The sequence below is a fragment of the Electrophorus electricus genome, chromosome 6, assembly GCF_013358815.1.
Source record: "Electrophorus electricus isolate fEleEle1 chromosome 6, fEleEle1.pri, whole genome shotgun sequence".
Lineage (NCBI taxonomy): Eukaryota > Metazoa > Chordata > Actinopteri > Gymnotiformes > Gymnotidae > Electrophorus > Electrophorus electricus.
This window is the reverse complement of record NC_049540.1, coordinates 16092455-16116353: the sequence shown is the minus strand read 5'-3', so window position 1 is coordinate 16116353 and position 23899 is coordinate 16092455. Positions and strand designations below refer to the sequence as shown.

The following is a 23899-nucleotide window of genomic DNA, read 5'->3' as shown; positions in this document are numbered from 1 at the left end:
AGCCGTTACGCACCTGTTCCTCATCCGTCAGTACCAGACGTACAGCAAATACCCATATTAATGGCTGAGAGACACTGAGGTTGTCCCACCCCAAGTTGTAGTCCTGTTCAGTATCTACTTGACTCTAATGAGCCCTCGCTGAGCACAAAACTACAAATCCCACGTCCGGTTAGCCAGCTGAAAGGAGGTTAATGGCAGTGTACTCCTCCAAAGCCCTGGCCTTCTGCTGGCCCCTGCACACCTAATTGCGAGTCCCATTTAAACGACAGATTTATCTTGCTGCAGCTGCTGATAGCGCACACTTCAATTCATTTTATTCCATCCGGCAGAGAGTTGGAAGAGCCCTCGGCCCGTGACATTTACAAAGTGCCCTCGTTCTGTCTGCCCTCACTGTAATGTGCACGAGTAATGATACAGAGTGTATCACTGTGTGTGTGTGTGTGTGTGTGTGTGTGTGTGTGTGTGCACTGCTTTATTCTTATTGCAAAGATCTAATGTCCCCACAATAAAGCCAAAATTGTGATCTTGCTAGGAAAATCTGCAGTTGCCCAGTTGGAGAAATGATTTTTACACCAAATGCAGCCATAAAGGTCGTAACACAAATCATTCAAGCATGTGTGTGTGTTGGTGAATCAGTGTAAAGCCATACAATATGGTGACTGTTTTAAGGCTGTGTGAGGAGCATACGTTACAATACAGACACAAAGCTTCTTAGATATATCAGCTAAAAGCCCTAGCTTAAAAACCGACACTTCTCCTCAGAACACAGTTGAAATGTCATCTTTTAAGGTTTCTTTTTCTCTGACCATAGGACCAACAAACGTACACACAGAGTCAAAAGTACAAAGCTTGCAAAGAGATAAATAAAGTAACAAAATGAGGGGAAGTGCTTTTTTCTTTTAACTCACTTTATCAATTATTCATTGATCAAGCTCTTCTCTTTGCTCTCCCCCTAAAAATAAGGTGATATGGAGTTCCTGGAAAAAGCCTTTTCTTCGGCTCGCAGCAAAAAACAAACAAACGAGACACTATTATCACCACTAGCTCTCGTTACAAACTTCTCTGTGGGAAAGCCAAATAAATAAATAAGTAAACAAATAAATTAATAAATATGCAACATGGAAAGAAATCACGTTCAGCGGCACATACACTGCCAGAGCTGGACACGGCCATAATGCACCTTTGTTACAGAAATGAAATACAAGTTTATGGTGTTTAATAAGTATTTACTACATCTACTTGTTACCCTATAGCACATACAAAGTCAATATTAGTGAATACCATGATCTCTAACCATATGGTTCTGTCTTCTAAATTGTAGCTCTAGTTACAGAGCGGGATTTAAACCAATTGTAAGCCTATATTTTTCAAATGCTATCATTTTTTAAAGACATCAACTTTCGCCAAATGCTGCTCTGCCTTTTGTCGCAGCCGTGCTTAGTGTCTGCTGACGTTTTGTTGCCAGATATGTTTGCAGAACTTGTCAAGAGCTTCACTTTAGGACTGCAGTCGTGATTTACTGGAGTAAAGCAAAGCTGCTCAAAGCGTCAAAAGATGGAGCTCCACTCCCAGCTTTTAGAAAGACGGAGGCTACAGTATCTTTGTTGGCTCTGCTGTTCCCTGTCTGGCACCCTCCGAAGACTCTTTCCTCGAGGAGCGTTCTTGACATGATGTTAGCCTTCTCGGAGAAGGTGGATCTTCTGTGGGCTCCATATGGAGGAACAGATGCTGAGGAGCACTCGGGAGTACGAGGGAGATGGAGACCCTTGAGCCCTGGGGCGCTATCCTTGCCCCCGCATAGCCTCCTTGTTGGTTTTTTATTCCGTACATGTGTTTAAGAGGATGTCTCCTGAATATTCAGAGGTCTCCAATTAGGGAGTAATTTAGCCCAAGCCTTCAGTGCAGCGTTCTCGTCAGGTGTGCTAACGCACGCACGCACGCACATTAGCACACGCATGTTTACATGAGGATTTACATATCAAGATCAAGGCACTCCAGCAATCATCATAATTACCACAGTAAATGGTAAAAGATGGACAAGAGCTAATTATTTGAGTTCTGGATGTGAGGCTCATAAATGTGGTATGTAATAATGATATCAAGCTCTGACTATCTGTGACAAGTTCAGAGTTATTAGTCAGGAATACATGAAGGCTCCCAAATCAAGCCTGGTGTGATACGACCGGGCCGCTATGACCAGGAGGGAGACAGGACATCATGTTAACACAAGCTACTTTTGTTTAGCAATAAACCCAAATATATAACCTGAATCAACTGTGAACATGAGCAGAGGGTGAAGAAAAGGTGGAGAGACAGAAGTGAGCTTGAAGAGTAGGGAGACAGGCGCGAGAGAAACGGAGCAAACGGCGTAGAGGGAGACAGCATGGTAGCTGGCTAACGGTCACTGACAGAGCACTAATTCACAAGAGAGGCAGGCAGAGAGAGGGAGCACGAGAGAGAAAGAGAGAGAGAGAGATCTTTCTTCTGCCAACTCCATATTTATTCCCAACAAGATGGCAGCGTTTGACAGCATGCGCCGGGGGACTCCTAAAGCAGGGAGATCCAAATGTCTGGGTGGTATTTATAGTTGGGAGAAATGCTCCAATCACAGTCTACTCACTAAGGATTGGCAAGACAGAGAGAAACTCCTAAAAGGGACACAAACACACACACACACACAAAACACGACTGCTCTTTTTTGGGGAGAAGCTTAAACAGCACCTCAGACACTAAGCTCAGATTAACCCTTTAGGCCTGGAAGAGCTGCTGGGACGCTGCCCAAACTGAAGAAAAGGCAAAGCAAACAAGCCCACGTGCAATCCAGGCTGCGCTGCACTCCGATCCGCGGCTGATCTCTGTCGCCTGCCGCCCTCCGCCTCTTAATCCCCCTCTACGAAATAAGCCCTGGGGCTCGACCTCCAAAAAACTGAGAACTGAGGGGCCCACGTTCAGAGGAGACGGAAAGTACCGGCACCACCCCCACAAACACACCAACCCCCCCCGCCCCCCGACCCCTGCAAAAGGAAATGCACAAAGGCTGGGAAGCACTTAATGAGCTCAACAGAGTGGCACTGGAATGGCCCACCGTTCATTACTTAACCCCCCCAAAACAGAAACACAGACATGAAAGCATGACAATAAAAAGTGCAACAAGAAAGAGGCTGGGAGAGGGTGTGTGTGTGTATGTGTGTGTAGGTGCGCTTGCGTGTGCGTGTGTGCATGTGCGTGTTTGTGTGTGTGTGTGTGTGTGGGGGGGGGGGGGGGGTTATATTTATTATTTTTTAACTGCTAAATGGCAGGCTGCGCCACTGTCTAAATTGCCTGGTTGGGTTAGTGGTGGTGGGTCCTCAGAGAGTGGCTGGAATGTAAATGAAGGGGGCGTAGCATAGGAGTTGTCATAAAGGTGACATCACCTTGACCTCTGGCCCTGCAGATGGACTTGGGCAGCCCTGGGTCGCAGGAACCAACTTGACATTTCTGGAGCCCCAAGCAAAACAAATATTTTGGGGGGTCTAATCAAAAACAGTTTTATTTACTATAGCAAAATACAATATTTATCTACCTTCTACAATTTTTACCCATCTTCTTACCGTAGTCAGTATTGAACTATCCAGGTTTGTAGTTTCACCAAAAGCCTTAAGCCCTCCATGTTCAATAATCTGCGAACCACTGGGATACAAGCGTTTCATGGTTGCATTCAAGAGTCCTAGGTAGCTAGCTCGTTACCGTATCTTTTTGGTTTCGAACAATAAAAGATTGCGTTTAGTCGGTTTTTCTGTTTTTCAGCCAACCGCTTGTGGCCAGCAGGGGGCAGATCAAGTCCTGATCTATGGGGCCCCTTGCGTTTGCGTGGTCTGCGTGATAGTAAAGCTCGCAAGTGCTGACTCGTTGTGGAGACTGGGCACCAGTTAAAGCAAGCAGACGCAACTATGTAACCGCGACGATGAGGATAGTTGAGGAAGGGTGGAAAAATGCTTCCTTATGAGACAACTCAAAACTACTGCCAAAAAGCTGGCCAACAATAGGATTCGTATTTTTGGCTCACAGGGTAACCCATTAATAACATTTAATATTTTGCATGAATATACTCAGCTGGCCCTGTTGAATAAATTCAAGACTCGAGCTGGTCTGACATCTTACAAGCTACAAATGACCAAACTTACACAGCACTGCACATCTTTATATGAAACGAGGGAAAGCGCACACACAACACACTAGGGAGATCCTTAAATAAGACGAGACCTGCAGGAAACTGTAAATTATAGGAACAAATATGCCCATAAATAAATTAATAAGTAACCAAACTAAAAAATAAGGAGGCAAGACTCCGCTTGCCACTCCAGCCTCAACACCTAATGAATATTCGTAGACGAAATGAGACCTAATGAGTGTTCCTTTCTGCCAATTAGCCCATGAGCAGTGGTGGGACGAATATTGAGTAGGAGCATACTAGGTCAACACTCTTCAGCCCTTTAACCTGAGGATGTGAAGACGCGTGTGTGCGAGTACCCCGGGCACAGAACAGGCGGCAGTACAGGTGAAATTAGACGTTACTGGCATGAGAAGTTTGCTTACTTCATCAAGAAAAGGTCAAGTTGTGTAGATGTCTACTGACTGCGGTGTTGTTCAACCCGAGCCTTTATCTTTTACGTGTCATTCTTCTGGCAACATGGTGTCACGCCGCTTCTCTTAAAGCCGATATTTCTTTCAGGCAGACACCTGGCTCCACAGCGTCCGTTCCTCTGCTTTATCTAATTTTGAACTCGCGACGGTTCGTTTCACCGTCAGGAGCAGTAACTGCTGCCTATGGGTGACTAATATCCCAGACAGGAGTCTGACAAGGATGAGACTGAGAGACAAAGACCTACTCTAACAGACTGTAGCTTCAGAACCAGAGCAGAACATAAGCACCTGTCTTCATTTCACACAAACACAAACACACGCTCACACACAGGGAAAAAAAACGAGAAAAAAAACAGCGAGAGATAGGAAGAGAAAGCACTCATTTATCACCGGCGTTCTCGTCCAAAAATGTCGCTATGTGAGGTGACTTTCAACCGCGCTAACCTTGCCCCAAATTGCCAACTGTAACAGTTTACTTTAACTTTCCAACATGGCATTGATTTTCCTTGGCTAATATCTTTTCCCGTCTTTACAGGAGAAAACCTTCGAAACCTCCAGCCAAACCGCTCTCTAGGGCCGAGGGCCCCAGCTACGGGCCACGGTTTAATTAAACCATCACAAACGCGCTTAGAACAGCAATCAACCTAATGATCAAAAAGGGTTTTCAAAGGCGCACGGATGGTCCCCTCTGCACATATCTAAGGGAAGAGTCCTCCAATAAACAAACAATATCGCAGGGGGAAAAACACAGCTCGGAAAAGGAAAGAAGAGGGTGGAGGGACCTTTGTTGCATATTTATTTCTTTCCGCGTAACCACATTAGCCGCCAAAAGAGTTGAGGGGCTATCAGTTATGAAACGTAGCCAAGCACTTGCAGTTTGAACACAGACTGCTGGCTCGGAACAAGAGAAGGGGGCAAACGGTCGTTTATTTTCGGCGGGTGAAGGGGGGGGGGGGGGCGGGGTTCTTTGCGTTTGTTTGGACTGATTTACCGGTTCGCTTATCTCAAAGGGCGAAACAATGGCGCACATTTCTATCAGAAATCATTACAGGCCATTTCAAATCATTTCCGCGCAGCTAATTTCATAATAGCGAGGGGAAACATTGATTGTAACCAGATGCCACGTATCTGCTTCGTGGAAAACTGGCCGGAGCAAATATGCAGCGCAAAATAACACATTACAGTCTCTCTCCCTCTAAGTACTCTTGTGACCACTGCACACCACATCAAATTAAGCCACATGCATTAGCCAACAAACCAAACCAGAAGCACTTGACTTTCTCCCCATTGGAAAATACGGTGCGGATTTATTTCCTTCGGTGGGAATATGAAAACACTAGCCTATCAGGATAGCATTTGTAGCGCATCAGCGCCGTCATTTACTGGGGCCATGCATCTGGACGCAAAATACGTAATTAGGTGATCGAGTCAAAGGTCGAAGTTAAATTCAGACATCTCAATTACGATCGAGTTTTTCCCCGTAAATACATGCGAACGGGCCTGTTGTTGAGCATCACTGTTCACATTATGCTACCACAGGCACAAACATTCAACAACATTAGTTGCATTTCTGCGTAATTTAGTGTAGTGCAGATGTCTTAACACGCATAACACCTCCGCGGCTGCGTCCGAAAATTATTTGATCTCTTACCCACCAAGTGTCGCTGCATGGATAAAAGTCCGCTGTGAGTGCAAAGCAATACCACTCTTTTGCAACTGCATAATGCTTTAAAACTCGGCAGTTCATTTTAATCTAATTTATACCGTGCAGAAGGGACAACGCGACAGTTTGGGATATTTATGTCCTAAGTAATTTACAACCTAGTTATATGAACTAGTAAGACCCAGGGGTTCACTCCACGTATGTGTGGAGACAGCTACGTTTTGTTTTCCACAAAGGCGTAGAAAGGAGGCTGATTCTAGGACTTAGGATGATTTCAAACGGTTCACTTAAGAGCTAAAGTAAGCCTATCCTGAAATTAGATCAGATGTCTCTCTCTTTCTCTCTCTCTCTCTGTGTCTTTTTCCCTCTAACTGTGTGTATCTCTGTCTGTCTGTCTGTCTGTCTGTCTCTCTCTCTCTCTCTCTCTCTCTCTCTCTCTCACTGTGTGTGTGTGTGTGTGTGTGTAAAGGAAGAGAGAGTAAGGAGTGGGGAGAGACCTTGCCTGCAGCGAGTGAAGCTACTGTTAGTGCTCAACCTGCAGTGAGTGGGGGGGGGGGGGGGGGAGAGAGAGAGAGAGAGAGAGAGAGAGAGAGAGAGAGAGAGATAGGGTGAGAGAGGCAGAGAGCGGGTGAGAGAGAGGCAGAGAGCAAGAGAGAGGGGGGTGAGAGAGAGGGTGAGAGAGAGAGTGAAAGAAGGGGGAGAGAGAGAGCACACGAGATGGAGAGAGAGAGAGAGGAGTGATTTATGGAGAGGTAGAGAGGGGGTTCACTTGCTGGAGTCCCGCTGAAACAAGGTGCTCCTGGCCTCGAGCTCCACCATTTATCACCATGTACAACCACGTCACTTTGTTTATCATCACAGACACACACATGTACACTCACTCTCACACACACACACGTGCGCACGCACGCACACACACACACGCACACACACACACACACACACACACACACACACACACACACACACACACACACACACACACACACACACACTCAGTGAGTAGTGTTTAAAATTCACCAGCTCTTTCTTGAGCATACAGCGTAATGAACTTGTAGGACACTATGAAGTGAAGTGGTCTAATAAGACATTCTCTGATGAGTGAAGAATGTCTGTGGAAACCAGTGCAGATCCATCACCAGAGCAGAACATGACCATTCCAACTGGAGCAGAGAGAGCACTGTAGCACATCTTCACTGAGCAAGCCCTCTCAGGTGGGCAGAGTGCCCTCTGCATTTCACACAGTCTGCGGCTGCACGAATGCATGTGAGTCTGTGTCTGTGTGTGTGTGTGGTGTAAATAGGTTACAATGGTTAGCTGTTTAAGTGATGTGGTGAAACATCTAAGATAGAATATAAAGACACGAATGGCTGAGCATGTGTGTTTTTGAACAGTGTGTGTGTGTGTGTGTGTGTGTGTGTGTGCACGCACGCACACACATGCCTTGAGAGGCTATGACATGACATGAAAGAAAGAAAATGTGTGAACCATTAGTGTACAAACACAAAAAGTTTGATGAGAGAATGAAGTACTATGTGTAAGTGTGCGTGTGTGTAAGTGTGCATGTGTGTGTGTAATATGTGTTTGTGTGTGTGTGTATGTGTGTGTGTAAGCATATATGTGTGTGTGTGTGTGTGTGTGTGTGTGTGTGTGTGTGTGTGTGTGTGTGTGTGTAAGCATATATGTGTGTGTGTGTGTGTGTGTGTGTGTGTGTGTGTGTGTGTGTGTGTGTGTATTTGAGGCCTATGGTTATTGACCTACATCCCAGGCTGTTCCATGAAGTTCGGCTTTCATCCCTCCAGTAAATTGTAGTGCAGTATAGTTCTCTCTGCTAAACAATAACATTGTGTGTGTGTGCGCACATGTGTGCACATGTGTGTGTGTGTGTGTGTGTGTGTGTGTATGTGTGTGTGTGTGTGTGTGTGCGCGTGCATGTTTTGGGTGGATTCTTTTCCAGACACATTAATAAAATATGGTCACAGGCCAGGTGCACATTGAATCTCTTTAAGAGTGCCTGGGGGCATCTCTGCTCCATCTCCTCCCAGTTCTGCGCATTGTGAGTTGGAGGCTGCCATCTGCTACACACACACACACACACACACACACACCTGCGCAGAATAAGCAACTTGGTTACAAGCAACTGTGCCCACATGCACTTCAACATTCAAAAAAAAAGAAAGAAACTTCACTACCAATCAACTCCATGTTTGCCTTTCTCCTTCACTCCTTCTCACACGCGCACACATGCATTTTCAATGGTCTAAGATGAATTGCCACTTTAGTTACTGTACGTTTCAATTGGAGCTGGTTTTCTCTCTGTCTCTAACACACACACACACACACACACACACACACACACACACACACACACACACACACACACACACACACACACTCTCCATATACACTATGCATCATAAATAAGAACTTCATACATGTTCAATTAAGCCCCTAATTAAGTCATTAATTCAAAGAGATGGGCCGTGACGCTGATATACGGTCCGAGAGTGCCAGTGAGTGTAAATTTAACTAACGAGCATCAGGCCAGCGATGCCGCTGCTATTGCTAGTCAATGACAACGAGCTTCTGTCTGAGCACAGAGGGCAGCATCAGGAACGCCAGGCCCTGCTTTAGTGAATGGACCAGTTAGCATGCACTGATGTGGTGCAGGGAGCTCACGCTGTGCCTGCCATCCACTCACGCACATACACGCACACACTCACCTTTCTCTTTCATTATCTTCTTCATGTTGATGCCAGTCTCTCGGTCTCCAAGCTCACCATCAGTTGGATTCAGCACTACAGACGCAAGTATAGAGTAAGCATGTGGGATGTATGGTTGCGTGTGTGGGTGTGCAGTGCAAGCTGGCAATAGACCGAATACCTTTACAAAGGTTCATAAAGAAGGGAAACTGGTAATGTTTTGGTTGTGTGTGTGTAAAAGGCTGGAGTGTGTCAGCGCTTGTTTTGTACATAAATTGCATGTGTGTACCCACACAGGCACTCAGGGCTCTCTATGTGTGTGTGTGTGTGTGTGTGTGTGTGTGCACGCATATTCCTATATGAGTTCTGTGGGTTAGTGTGTTGTGTATGTGTGTGTGTGTGTGTGTGTGTCTGTGTGTGTAGGTGTGTGCGTGTGTACCTTTAATGCTTCAGGTGCTAAGAGTGTGTGTGTATGTATGTGTTTGCATGCACTGAAGTGCTTAGGGTCCAGTGTGTGTGTGTGTGTATGTGTATGCATGGGTGCTCATACAGACACTTGGGACTCTGTATGTGTGTGTGTGTGTGTGTGTGTGTGTGTGTGTGTGTGTGTGTGCACTCACTCAAGTGTTCAGTGGGTGTATAAAGGAGTGGGGGGGGGGCATTCACTCAAGTGCTCAGTGTGCACGTGTGTGGGCACGTGTGTGCGTGCACTCACCCAGGCGCTCGGGGCTCTGTGGGTGTGGATTCGGTGAGCTGGACACACTGGTGCTGGCGTGAGAAGAGGGCTGTGAGCCTGGGCGTGGCGCTTCTTCCAGAGATGGAGCTGGAGATGGACTGCCCTGCACACACTCCTGATACACGCACACACACGCACACACATGGTCATATACTACATCCCAGCTGCTAAAATTCATTCATGTAGAGCAAGACATCAGACAGACATCACATTTGGTCAGAGGAGGATGGGCATCTCCTTTGAGTCTTGGTTCCTGTCAAGGTTTCTTCCTCATACTCTTAGGGGAGTTTTTCCTTGCCATTATTGTCCTTGGCTTGCTCACTGGGGGCTTGAACTCGGACATTTGTAGAGCTGTTTTGTGACAACATCTTGTTGTAAAAAGTGCTATATAAATAAATTTGACTTGACATCTACAGTGGAAAAGTCATCATGTGTCCTTCAGCCATTTCATGGTATGACGTCCCTGCACGTCCAGCATCATTCCACTGTAAATGTTCTGAACATCCAAACAGCTCTGTTCATCTCCCTCTCTGACTAACATGAAAAGCACAGATGGATTTTAGGGAATCTCCCCTTGACAATGTCATCAGGAGACATTTTTTCAAAATACATATTGAAGAAATGTGCTTAGTATTTCTTAACCTCGTGAGGCCTTTTCTTCGATTTGCAAAGAACACTTTGCTTTCCTGTAACAGAGTGTGTCCGCGTGGGTGTCTGTTTCTTTTTCTGAAAGCACACAGACGCAGACATGTAGTGCGGCTGTTCGCGCTTTACTTTGGGAGCTGGGGATGAGCATGTGCTGGAAAGATCTAGAGATTTGTGATTGCCTTTCAACTGTCTGTCCGCTATTCCCTGTCACAGTGAGTTTGATTCCTTCTAATTCCTTTTCTGTGTATCGGAATCAAAGCTGAGATGTGTTGGGGCGCAGGGTGCTTCTGCCTGAGCAGAACCCAACTGTGGTGCCATGCGCTTGGCAAAGCATGACCCTTGACCCTCTTCTGCTAATGCATAATTAACCAAGAGGACACAACCATATGGAGCTGCAGTGCTCACACTAAGGACTTGCAGATTTTCTGTAGTTTACGACTGCAGAAATGTGTATGTTCATATTCTAGACTGCAAGAGAGAAGAGGAGGAGAGAGTGTTTTATGTGTGTCGGTGTGTGTGTGTGTGTACTTTACCTTGATGACGGACGCTCCTGCTCTAGAGAGGGGGCTGTGCATCTGTGCGGCGGCAGCCATGTTGGCAATGGTGTTCAGGTGGTTCATCTGGTTCATTGCCATGGCGACGGAGGCAGGCGGCAGACTGACGGGCAGCAGGGGATGGGGCATCATCATGAAGGGCAGGTCCAGACCTGAGAGAAAGAGAGAGATTTGTTTATAAAATGACCCATATTCAGAATGATCTGGTCCACAGTAGTGAATGTTCTTAGCAATTAGAGGACTGTTCCAGTCCTGTTATAGACTCGATATGCTACTGGAACAAGAGTATGTGTATCTGGAGAGGCTGGTAACATGAGAGTGTGTGGAATGTAGGAACTAAAGAAACAACCTGATCAAAATGTGTAGAGGACAAATGAAGTGACTGAATGAATGGATGAATGAATGAATGAATGAATGAATAGATGACCGAATAAATGGATGACTGAATGAATGAACGACTGAATGAATGTATGACCCAATGAATGCCGTGTCCTGCAGGCTTAAGCACCGGCCAGCTGACGGAGTGAGGAACAAGTGAGAAACAAGTGAGAAACAAGTGAGAAACGAGCGTGCAGAGTGTGAATGTGAATGGGCGGGGCACTCACGGTTGGCCAGGAGGTGGCTCTGCTGGAGGGACGCTAGGTGGGAGCCGGCCAGGCCGTGTTGGGCTGACAGGGGGCCGGGGCCCAGGCCATGCTGGCCCCCCGAGGAGGGTGGCGACTGCAGCTTCTCCTTGTCCCAGGACGACTCACTGCCACCTGGGGAGACGGCAGGGAGGGGGAGTGGGTACGTGAGAGAGAGAAGCCAGCCAGGCCCTAGCTCGGGGCCGATGGGCCAAGATCAGTCTCTCCACGAGCTCTGATAGGGTTAACCCATTGGCCAATCAGGGCAGCCTCCAAACCTGAGCTTACTAATATCCATAAATAAATCAATGGGATGAAATACAGCTGAGAAGCCAGTTGTTGGGTGCTATAAAAAGACTTAAGTTGAATTAGCTGAGAGATGAGAGAGAGAGAGAATGAGTGAAAGAGAAAGAGCGATAGAGAGAATAAGTGAAAGAAAGAGAATGAGTGAGAGAGAGATAGAGAGAGAGAGAGAGAGACGACGCAGAGCGGAGAAGAGGAAATCATTGTCTAATTCTGCTTAATAAGCAGCGGAGGTCCTGCGAGTGATCCAGCAGATGGTGTTTTTGCAACAGATTGCAGTGAGTGATTCTTTTAATAATAATGCGAATTAAATTCTTCCTCTGTAGAAGGCTGGGAGCCAATCACCAGGGAGCCCTTGGAACGGGTGTGAAGAAAACAAGCAGCTAAGGTAATGGTTGAGCTCCAACACCTGAGGCCGCCCCACACGGGCCTTCTTACAGCTTTGGTGACACAGAACGTGTGCGTGTGTATGTAACATCTGCTGGGGGAGGTGAGGATGTTTGGCAAGGTGAACGTATAGGAGAGGAAATGCGTTCCAGATGCTTTTCTATGGGCATGTGATGATTTACACGAAGCATGGGGTCTACACGATTGTGCGTATATGCTGACCAGGACCAACGAAGACACACGCTGTACAATGAAAGATACGGACAATAAGAGTAAATTGTGATAAATAACAATTAGAAAAATTCAACAGTTCAATAAAACATATGCACACCTGTTCTCTGGGTTCTGATGTTACATGTCACAATTATTGTGTATATAAAATTTTTCAAAGGTTTCCAAACCTTAGACTGCACAGTTCAGTTCTTGGTCTGGTTTCTAAGTTGGTACTTTGCCAGTTGGTTTAATTCAAAATACTGAAGGATTCACTACTTAGAGTCCATATTTCCAACTGTGTATTTTAAAATAGTTAAACACTGGACAGAAAGAGACATTTCAGGTGAAAAGTACGAGGTTTTCACAACCAAACTGCCGACAATTCAGAAACGGTGGTGTGTGTGTGTGTGTAAGTTTGTTGATGAGAGCAAAGTGTTTACACTGCAACTTCCACTTGACCTTTCCATGCTCTTGTCAAGTGTAATTGTAATTAACATAAATGCAAAGTAATGATAAGCACTGAACTTTGGCACGTAATCCAGGACACAGCGGATGCAGGAGCATGTGTGTGTGCGTGCGTGCGTGCATGCGCGCGCGTGTGTGTGTGTGTGTGTGTGTGTGTGTGTGTGTATGCGTGCGTGCATGCACGCGCGCAAAGATGAATCTGTTTGTTTCCCTTCACTGAACTTTAAAACTGAGAGCCCTTTATAATGTCCCGAGCTGCCAAGAGACAAGCAAAGCGTCCACACTTCAGAATCAGCTCTCTTTCGTTTTACTGCCGATCTAGGAACTATCCGCTTTGACCTCTGCGCCAGGCTAACGGCTGTGGAAGTTGGACGCGTGCATGTGAGCATGTGTGGGCTGCAGTATATCACAGAGAGTGAAGAGTTCGACTCTCCGTTGCTCTGCTGCGGATGGCCCATTTGGGCCCGGTCCAAGAACTCCTCTAGTGTTGGCTGCTAGAGTAATTAGCCTAAAAGTGGTGCCAGCCAGGAACGTGCATGTGCGCGTGTGTGTGTGCGCATGAGACTGTGCCCTGCCCAGCTGTCAGTCATGCTTTAAGAATGTGTCCATCACTATAGTGCTCCTTAGCTACACGCTGACAGAGCTAGTTAACAGCATCCTTTTTAAAAATCCCTGCGTAATTACTGCATGCATGGACGGACAGACACACACTCACACACTCACACTCACACACTCACAATCACACTCACACACTCACGCATGCGCGCACCGTTCAAACCACACTTCCCTATGCATCACTACAGCACACACTTGCTAAACTTTCCATATATCCCGGGCATATCCATTTTCCTACCCGTCCCTAGATATCCCACCAGCCTCTCTTCCCAGCTCCCTCCTGGGCCTGACCCCTCCTCTCTCACTCTGCCTGCAGCTCAGAGACGCTGCTGAGAAACTGTGAGCCCACAGGAACCGGAGTTTCCGTGCCTGTCACCTCCATCTCTAGAGCAACACCTCCCTGGTCTCAAGGAGCCACGTCTCCTATGTTACATGTGCTATTAACGAATACAAAAAAAAAATAAAAATTGTTCAGTCAGAGGGAACACTCACTAATGTTGACAATGTCAAGTAAAGAACACTTAAAGCTGCTTTTCGAAGGGTGGGGTCGTTAAAACAAGTGAATGCTCAAGTCATCATCTGCTCACATCATCATCTGAACACAGATAGTCACACACACGCAATGATGTCTCATCTCACATAAAACTATCCAAAGATTTGAACATACATACATAGAATTACTAGACTCTAATTCTGTATCTTGGAATAATGCTTGACATGAGCACGGGTGTGTGTGTGTGTGTGTGTGTGTGTGTGTGTGTGTGTGTGTGTGTGTGTGGGAGGCCCGTCAGGTCTGCCATCTGCCGCCTATGCCAGCCCTCACCTACTGCCGACAGTCTCTCCCCTGTTGCCTGGAGATCCAGGAGCATGTACACAGGGAGACTATGTGAATATTTCCGAGCTGGCTCGAGCAGTAGCCAGGAGGTCACCACTGCAGCGCTCTACGAAGACACCAAATGGAAAAGATCAGTGGACAAAAGAAAGGGCTCAAACACATCTTGTTAGCTTTGATCAGGGAAATAAACAAAGACCATACAGCCGAGCCCCTCGTCGGGTGGACTGTTAATTTAGTGGCCCGAAACGCTGCGCCTTTAATGCGCTGTTGGGGCTCATAAGGGGCTCGGGGTCATCAGGCTTTCTTTGGAAGTGGGCGTGTGTGTTAATGTTGAGCGGGCCCTCCATGCTTGCGTGCACATGGCTCTGTAAACCGTGCCGATGTGTGTTTATGCCTCCAGAGTCGTCTCAGGCCGGCATCTGCGTGTGTGTGTTTACTCCGTGGCCTCACAGACGCTGGGCGGGCGTCTCGCTCTCACACGCTGGCAAGCTAAAGGTCCTGTATGATCTGACCTCCAGGGTCCAGGATTTAGATGGTGAACTAATTCAGAGGCCGGAACTGGACAGTAATCAGTATGTGATATCATATTAAAGCAACTTGCAACCTCTGTGATGAGATAATGCTAAGAAGCTTAGCATGAAGCATGGCTTGAACTGCTGGTTCATCAGTAGTCCTCGGGTAAGGGTGGATACCTTAACCTTATGTGATGGATCAAAGGACCTTTTCCACAGGTTTATTCGCAACACGACTCCAGGATCCATGTGGATTAAGAAAGCAGAAGGACTGAACGAGCATCAACTTCGCTTTCTAAATCCTGGTGCGTAACATAAGGATGGATGGGAGAAATCTGATCTGAGATCAGCACTCGTGTTACCAATTCTACCCCCCCCACTGAGCTGTCCAGACGGCCTGTTCGCCAGTTTGCTGAGTTCCAGCATGCAGTGCGTTCAACAACCTCATCGATAATAGCTGAGCTAGACCTAAAAGCGCTATGCGACGTCCCCCAGCCTAACCCCCAAAAATCTTGCTCCCGTGCGTAACCCCCAGAAGCTCCTGCGCCTGCTCTCTCGTGCATGCAAGACTGAGGCACCTGCTCCCGCCGTGCCCGTTTGACGCCAAGCCTGCCGCGACCCGTTGCACGTCCTCCTTCGTCACACCGTCCCGTCGCAGGTCGCACCGCCACAGTGACGGAGCCCTTGCACGCGCCTCCACCCCGACGGGCGCGCGCTGTCCGGGAGCCCATTAACAGCTTGTAGCGGGTGCGGGTCGAGGACGGCACGCTGGCACTCTGTTTGTCATATTTCTTGTGGGCCTCGCCATCTGCCGGGGTGGCATTTTCATGGCTGTTTACCCTGACTCCCGCCAAGGAATCATCTGCCGCAGTATAATGCCGCCTCGCCAAAGAGGGGGAGAGAAAAGAGTGGAGGATTAAGTTGGTAATGCAACTGAGACTATTGCTAATTTGGTGTAATTGGGAAGAAATGAAGATAAATGAGGGCGAGGGATGGAGAGGCAATCAGGACGGCAGGCAGTACAGCTGTGCTTTTGGCCAAATCCACCCCCCACCCTCACACCCCCCCCCACGCCCCCTCATACCACATCCCCCTTCCAAACACCCTCCCCGCTGCATATGAGGCCCACCCTCTCTGCACCCCACAACCACGTCCTCGACAAGGAGCACGCAAATCCGAGCTAATGACAAATATGCTCGGCTAACGCCGGCACAAACCCAGGATCCATGGCCGATTACGTGCCTCGTCTCCACGCCCCTGGCACTTCTGAGCTCCGGCTGAGGAGAGCCGCGCACGTTTGGTTGGGCACGCAGTGAGAATCTGATTTCAGGTTTTGACTATGTTTTGTTTAGTCGAACTGGCATAATGAATTCAGGGTGTGAGTTCAGTTAGTGACACGCGCACTAAAATGGCATGGGACGCGACCTTCGGCTGATCTCATAAGATGGCTGAATTTGGAGAATTTTTTTTACCGTGAAATTTACGGTGGCAGTTGTGATTCAATCATCGTTTATTAGGCTGCCCTTGGTTTGGGTCTGCATTCTTTCGCCGCAGCTCTTCCTGCCATTTTGAAGGTTAGGTTCTTGATGGCATCGTGTGTGTGTGTGTGTGTGTGTGTCTTAGGGACTCAATGGGGGGCCCAGTGCTCCCTGTATCCCTGTACACTGTGCCAGAAACCCTCCCCGACACCTCCGCCAACCCTCCACCCTTCTCCGCACCCACTTCACACGCATGCTCCCAGCCATACATCAGCTCCAGTCGCCGTGGCGACGCGACATCTGCACCAGGTCCCTGCGCAGCGCTGGCCCGCCCCTGCCAAATAAGACGCCAACGAGCTACGTCTCCTGCATCCTGCTCTGAAATGGAGAACGCCGTACGGTGCGGCGCGTAGCGGGTGCACGCTCTCGCCCAACATATTGCACCACAGTAGTCAGGTTGCCAAATATCCTCAAACCCATTACCGGCACATTTCCCACTGTAATCAAGCATACCATAAAGGAGCTGGATAGTGCTCTGACAAGTCAACCCTGACTGCTCTCCTGTTGCAGGCCCACACGAAATGCAATTCGCCGCATGGCAGTTGGACAGACTCGACATAAAGTAACTATAATCACATTATAGGGTGCGTTAAGTGCAAAGAGTTCACGCAGCATGATAAAGGCGCACTGAATCATGGGTGTTTTGACATATGTACGTAAACACCTGCAACCAAGGTTGCAAAGATGCTGTAAGGAGTTTGCTGTTTTGAGTGTAAAAACCTATTTACATGCAATAACAAAATAATAACGAAGACACATCCGGGGAAAGGGGGCGGGGGTGGGGGGACATTCAAATCATCCGTCGTTAATTCTCTCCCAGAACAATGAGGGAAACCACGAGAGGCCTGCCTGAAAAGTGTTTGAATTGAAAGTGAAAATGATTAAAGAGCTGCCGTAATGAAGTGTTAATTGCTGCGAGGAGCTGGATGAAGGCTAGAGAGAAGGAACTGCACTGACAGGATCGGAGATGCCAACGAGCGGGGAGGAAAAACAAAAAACAAACAAAAAACGACGACACTGCGGCGCGCCGGGGCCGAGAGGACGCGCAGTTGCCGTGAGCCATTTACGCGGTCCGGTTCGGTCCCAGTTCTGTGCTCCACCACTCGGGGTGTCAGCAGTTGCAGCGAGGACGGAAAGCAGGGGAGGCGCGGCTGCTTTGCAACGTGTCATCTCGGGGTGTGTTTTTCCCACTTCGCATCACAGCTAGGGTCTGTGGAAAAGTGTTTATTTGAGGTGTTTGGAGATAAACCTCACTAATCCGCCCAGATGTTCCGAGTGTGAGATGCTGATTTCCCACACTCCTCTTCAGTGCTATGCCACATGGGAAGAGACGTGTGAGCAGGGGGACGGGAGCAGACTTTACTTTCACACACCTCTTGAGGAAACAAAAAAATAGATGTGTTAACCCCGGTGTCTTTGTGGGTCTCATTCACAAACCTTTTTCCAGACATCTATTTGTCCTGCTTAGCGGGTTTTAGCAACAAAAAAAGGGAAGGGAAATATCTTGGCACCCTGAGTGATTATTTGTAACCCGCTGCTTTGGCAAATACGTTACTTCTCTGGCCATTCGCCTCTCAATTACATTCATCATATTTAGACATCCATCTCTAGTTGAATATTCAACATCTCATCAGCCTCTCTAAGTGAGTCCTATATTGTGTTCCTCCTGGGCCTTTGTGCTGCCTAAGATGGCACAGTCTTTCACTTACCCTTATCAGAGAGACACATTAATGGCCATCAGAGGACTCTGTTCTCTTTGAACGGTTTACGGCGCCTCGTCTTTGATCATAAGTAGTGCTCGCTTCACAGAGAGCCCGAGAAGATGTCTCTTTGATATCGCCCTGCGTTTACATATCAATGAGTGGCACAGAAGATAGAGGCCTGAGTGACTCTCTCTCTCCCTGTCTGTCTCTCCCTGTCTGTCTGCCTCTCCCAGAGAGCCACGCTTTTGAAGAAAACTCAGAGGAGGAAAAAAGCCACCAACCAGCTATGCAAACATGCAAATGTAGGTTTGACCTGAAAATTGGAAATTTCTCGTGCAGAGGTAGCCAGGGGGCTGAGCTCCTGCAGCCGGGGCTGGGTTTTTATCGTTTCCTTGGCGGGCAGCGCCTCGTTCGGTGGGGCAGGGCAGTGGTGTGTGCTGCATCTTTGCAGGCTTATCACCACGCATCGTTTTTAGGCTCATTTGAAATCAATCCCCCCCACCCCCTTCGGACCGGCGCTGGCCCCCGTGTCAAGCCAGATGAAGAATGAGGCGGGGCATAGGGGCTCCGGGTGGGACCCTCAGTCCATCCTGCTCGGCCCGGTCCGTTAATACAGTATCATCTGGTCGAACGGCCAGGCAATTCCCACATCTCATTACAGACAGGAACTGCGGGTCATTACGCGGGACGGATTCCCATTAGCTGGCCTGAAGGTTTGAGACTAAATACAGGAGCTCTGGATATATGCAGCCACACACTGAGCACTTTGTTTTCTGCACACTTCAGCCGCCGGACGTCTCAGCTGACGCTGATGTCTGCCGGTGAGCCGTGAGGTAGGGACCGTCGCTCGGAAGTGAAGGCTCCTCTCAGTATTCAGGCTCTGCCGGAGACTCGCTAACATATTCAGTGAAGCAAACGTTCATATTGACCCATGTGTGTGATGCCTCAGAACTGACAAGCGTCTTCTCCAAGGTCGACATACGAGACTGAGGGGCTGCTAATTGCTCATGTGTTTAATAAATATGTGCAATACGAAATTTCATTATACTCATGTATAATGGCAATAAAGACTCTCGTACATGTGTATATGTAAAGTGTTCGACTTTGGTCCAAAAATGACCATTTACAACTGCAGCCATTTGAAAACACAAGGACTCCCAGCCTACAGTGTTCCCTCTGTCCAGACTCCATCGTTATTTAGCGTGTCTCAGCTGATAAAACACTATGCTGTAGGAGTTACGGTATTCCTGGTGATTACGGTATTCCTGGTGATTCAGGCTTAGAGTGTGGTGGTGGGAGGAATTTGGACTGTTGGCCAATGAGTGGCGGGTCACGTAGCTTTTCTCTCACTCTGTCTTTCATATGCTCACCTTGCTACATGGACCATCTGTTTATCTGACACGCGACATCCTCACATGGGGCAGCATAATCGATGCCGCTCGACTCCATATAGTACGTGTCCATGCGTGCGCAGGAACGTACGTGTGTGTGTGTGTGTGTGTGTGTGCGTGCGTGCAGAGGAACGAGAGGCCTATCTGTGGGAATGAATCTACCGAGTGCACTCAGCATGCGTAGATGAGAAGGGAGCGCGTTTGTGGGTGGGCGCATGGGTGCAATGAGCTGTAAATGGAAGCATGCAGCGAAGGTCTGCGTCGACGTCATCTCTCCCGTAGCGGTCAGTATGTGGTGTCTGTCCCGTCCGGGGTTATGATTTATGGAACATTAATTTATGATAGCTGGGATGCGCGGGTGGGCGGTGAAGGTAGGTGATGCTGGGTGGGGCGAGGGGGCCGAGTCTCCGCTGGCAGATGCATGGTGAGGGAGAGGTCCGATACGTCAGCCTGACAGTGGGACATAGCTACTCTGCAAGAGAGGCGTCAAACAGTCTCTAACCCACAGATGTCATGTAGTGCACTCACCAAAACTGGAAAAAAAAAAAAAAAAACAACTTTGGGAGAATTCCTACATTAAAGTTTTTGTCCAAAAGAAACAAATTCATTGACAAAAAACCAAACAAACAAACAAAAAAAACATGTTAACTGCTTTTGTTTTTTGGGGGGGGTGGGGGGGGGCAATTGATGGTAAACCAAGTTTAGTTTTAGACTAAAAAGTATTTCCATTAGGATTTCTATGTAATGCAGTCCAAGATAAGGTATAACATCCTTTCTGTTTACTGGCTCCTTCCTGCTAAATTCAGCAATGTTTAACTTCTGGCCACACGGGGCGCTGTTGAGCTCCGTTCATAAATTACTGAACAGATGAAGTGGAATAAAGACTGGAGCTATCTGGAATGTTGTGGTCAAACTAGAATGGCCATTTATAAGAACTAAATTTAAATTTCAAGATGACAGCTGCTCTGATTTGAAGGTCTAATCCTTTTGTTTGCTACAAAAAATAAAATGGGAAATGAAGATGAGATGTCGTTAGTTACAGACTAATGAGTGCAAATAGCATACGCACATAAAAAAGGGAATCGCGGCCCCAAGCTCAACATAATAACAGTTATTATACAATAAAATATTGAAATATCGATGACATTTCCTTCATTTAAAAGTCTTCTCAGGATTGCTTCTCATTTTAACGCAATCCAGAGGAGATAATCCCTACCAAGAGCTGACCCATGTCCTTAAAGTGAAAAACAGCAAGATCAACCCCACAAACTGCTCCAGTGGCTGAAAAGTGATACCACCCACCACGGTTGTGAGATCAACACAGAGCCTTCTCATTCCCAACACGGTCGATATTAGACAAAAACATGAAAGAAAAAAAAAGCCTTGATGAGATCAGCTGTTGGCATATACGGACACTTAAAGCACGACAAGGTCTCCAGTTACAGTTGAATTATGGAATGGGGTAGAGTTTGCCCAAGAGAGTGTTACCACCATTTAGAACTCTTCCCTGGGTCCAGAACAGTGATTTTTCTAGAGATTTCCTCAAACTTAATTTTAGAATAAGTTTGGCCTTGACCTGTGCCATGTGTGTCATGACAGCGTACAGAAAGATGATGGAAGAAGAGCTAATGTGACCAAAACAGGAGAAACAAAGGAGAAATGTGGCTAGCAGGAATGGCTAGTCAAGAGACTGAATGAATTATACAAGTTCATATAGGAAAGAGGAAATGGGAACCAGAAGACAGAGAGAGAAAGGAGGATTGAGGGAGGAGGAAAGGAGAGAGGGAGAAGGAGAGAGAGAGAGAGAGAGAGAGAGAGAGAGAGAGAGATATCTCAGCCTGATTTAGATGTCTAATGAAGGCGTAGCATTAAGGACAGTGCAATCAGATGAAATAAGAATGACACATTCACTCTAGTGAGCAAAGTAGAGAACGATCAGCAAAGAAAAAATGAAAGGAGATATGAGAGAAGGGAACAAAAAGTGCTGACCGCTGGCAGTTAGGGATTCATAATGGGCCTTCACACATACATAACACACGCACGCATGCACACACACACAGACACACGCACGCACACACACAGACGCACGCACGCACACACACAGACGCACGCACGCACACACACACACAGACACGCACACACACACACAGACACGCACACACACAGATGCACGCACACGCACACACACACAGATGCACGCACACACACACACAGACGCACGCATGCACACACATACAGACGCACGCACGCACAGACACACACACGGACACACACAGACGTACGCACGCACGCACACACACACACAGACACGCACACACACAGATGCACGCACACACACACACACACAGATGCACGCACACACACACACAGACGCACGCATGCACACACATACACGCGCACACACACAGACGCACGCACGCACACGCACAGACGCATACGCGCGCACACGCATGCACACACACAGACACACACGCACACAGACACACGCACGCGCACACACGCACAGACACACACACACGCACGCACAGACACACACACACCCGCACACACACATGCCCGTACAGACGAACACACACACGCACACACACGCAGACACACATACACACAGACACACACACACAGACACAGACACACACACACACACAGTCTCTTTCTGCCACTCTTCTGTCACCTCTCTCCTCCCTCTCCCCCCACACCTGGTTTTTGCTAACTCGGCAAATCACGTGGCTGACAGATTCTAGAGCCTGTTTAAATAATGCATGGCATTTCTCTTTTAACTTGTCAATCTCTCCAGCAAAAAATATATCAGTTCTTCTCTGATGTCATTTGTGACGGTGATTCCCCCTGACACTTCTCCATTAGACCAACGAGCCCTCTTTCTCGCTCGGCTGTTCTTCCTCTGACGCTGCGATGAGAAACACGTGTTCCATTTTTGCTTTTCTTCCTTTCTCCGTCCTCTGTCCTGTTTTTTTTCACTGCTTATCAGGATTTTTCGAAGATGTATTTATGTTTAAAGGCACAATATCGTCCCACTATTCTTCTGCCTCTCTGGGCCGGTTAGCATCCCGGCTGGTGAAAACACTGCGATGTCCCCGGTGCCATGCATACCCGAAACCGCACACCCGGCCTCTGACCAAACTTCCGTCGATGCGTTTTGCGGCAAAAAAAGCCCCAAAACAAACAAACAAACAAACAAATAAAACCAAAAAAGGAAAAAGGACTGACTTCAGTTGTGCCAAATCAGTGTCTTGATTGGTCGGTGAGTGTGGAGGGAGGCATCAAACAAAAACACAAAAACAAAGGAGAAAAGAAGAAACATCAAGCATCGATCGCATGTCTGTGGTCCCTTTCCAAAAAAACTCACAGGCACGCAAGCTCACTTTCTGCAAAAGAGCGACGAGCGCCTTCTTTGTTTCCTCTCGTGTGTTCTTTTAAGGAGGGCAGGAGTCATCATCTGAGGGAAGAGAGCGCAAGAGGGGGAGTTTGAAATCAAGCCGATCTTCGCTGACTGCACCGTGCAGATATCACTGGCTTTTTGTGGTGATCCACATGGCGTGGAGGTGGTTGTGGTATTGGTGGTGTTGGTGTGTGTGTGTGTGTGCATGCATGCATGAGTGTGTGTGTGTGTGTGTGTGCATGCGCGTGTGCGTGTGTGTGTGTGTGTGTGTGAGCGCGCGTGTCTGTGTGCATGCATACGTGTGTGTGTGTGTGTGTGTGTGTGTGTGTGTAGGGGGAGAGAGGCTACAGATTAGCCAGATCCCTTTGATGTTCTCCACAGAAAAAAGAAAAAAACAAAAAACCATCTTGCCACCGAGTGGGAGCGAGGGGAGGGAAGGAAAACACAGCTCACAGGATCGTAAAGGGGAGCGGAAGAAGAGGAGAAGTATGGGAGAGTGAAGGAAAAACAGAGACATCAGGGCTTTGCAGCTGTCACCGGGGGAGAGAGGGAGAGAGAGAACAAGGCTTTGGTGACTGCTTCTTTAACTCAAGGATGCTAGATCATATTCCAGCTATCTCCTCTCTCGCCTTAACACACACACAGACTCTTTTTCATTCAAATAAAAGACACACACAAGTAAACATGTATGCACATGTGCTCATGCATCACCTCTCAACCCCTGGAAAAAAGTTGCTTAAAGGCGCCGGCTAACGTCTGTCCTCAGTGCTCAGTGCTCAAGTAATCAGACGGTTGCCAGTTCAAGCCCCACCACCACCAGGTTGCTACTGTTGGGTCCCTGAGCAAGACCCTTAACCCTCCATTGCTCAAGTTGTGTTCCGTTTTTCCGTTGTGGACCGTTTTGCTTATATGGACTTTTTTGAGGCCTCCATCCCCCAAATCTCTCTCTCTCTCTCTCTCTCTCTCTCTCTCTCTCTCTCTCTCTCTCTCA

General features: G+C 47.7%; 1 protein-coding gene across 3 annotated transcripts in view; it reads right to left on the bottom strand.

The window, feature by feature from the left end:
• dacha (dachshund a) overlaps nt 1–23899 on the bottom strand; it is a 111548-nt gene that overhangs the window by 10889 nt on the left and 76760 nt on the right. For 2 of the 3 annotated variants that reach the window (XM_035527324.1, XM_035527325.1), the window contains 4 exons: nt 11532–11684; nt 10906–11078; nt 9704–9839; nt 9010–9084 (listed from right to left, as the gene is read on the bottom strand). In XM_035527324.1, coding sequence (XP_035383217.1) covers nt 9010–9084; nt 9704–9839; nt 10906–11078; nt 11532–11684 — 537 coding nt within the window. The remainder of the gene's footprint in view (nt 1–9009; nt 9085–9703; nt 9840–10905; nt 11079–11531; nt 11685–23899) is intronic. The other variant, XM_035527326.1, reaches the window with a different exon arrangement.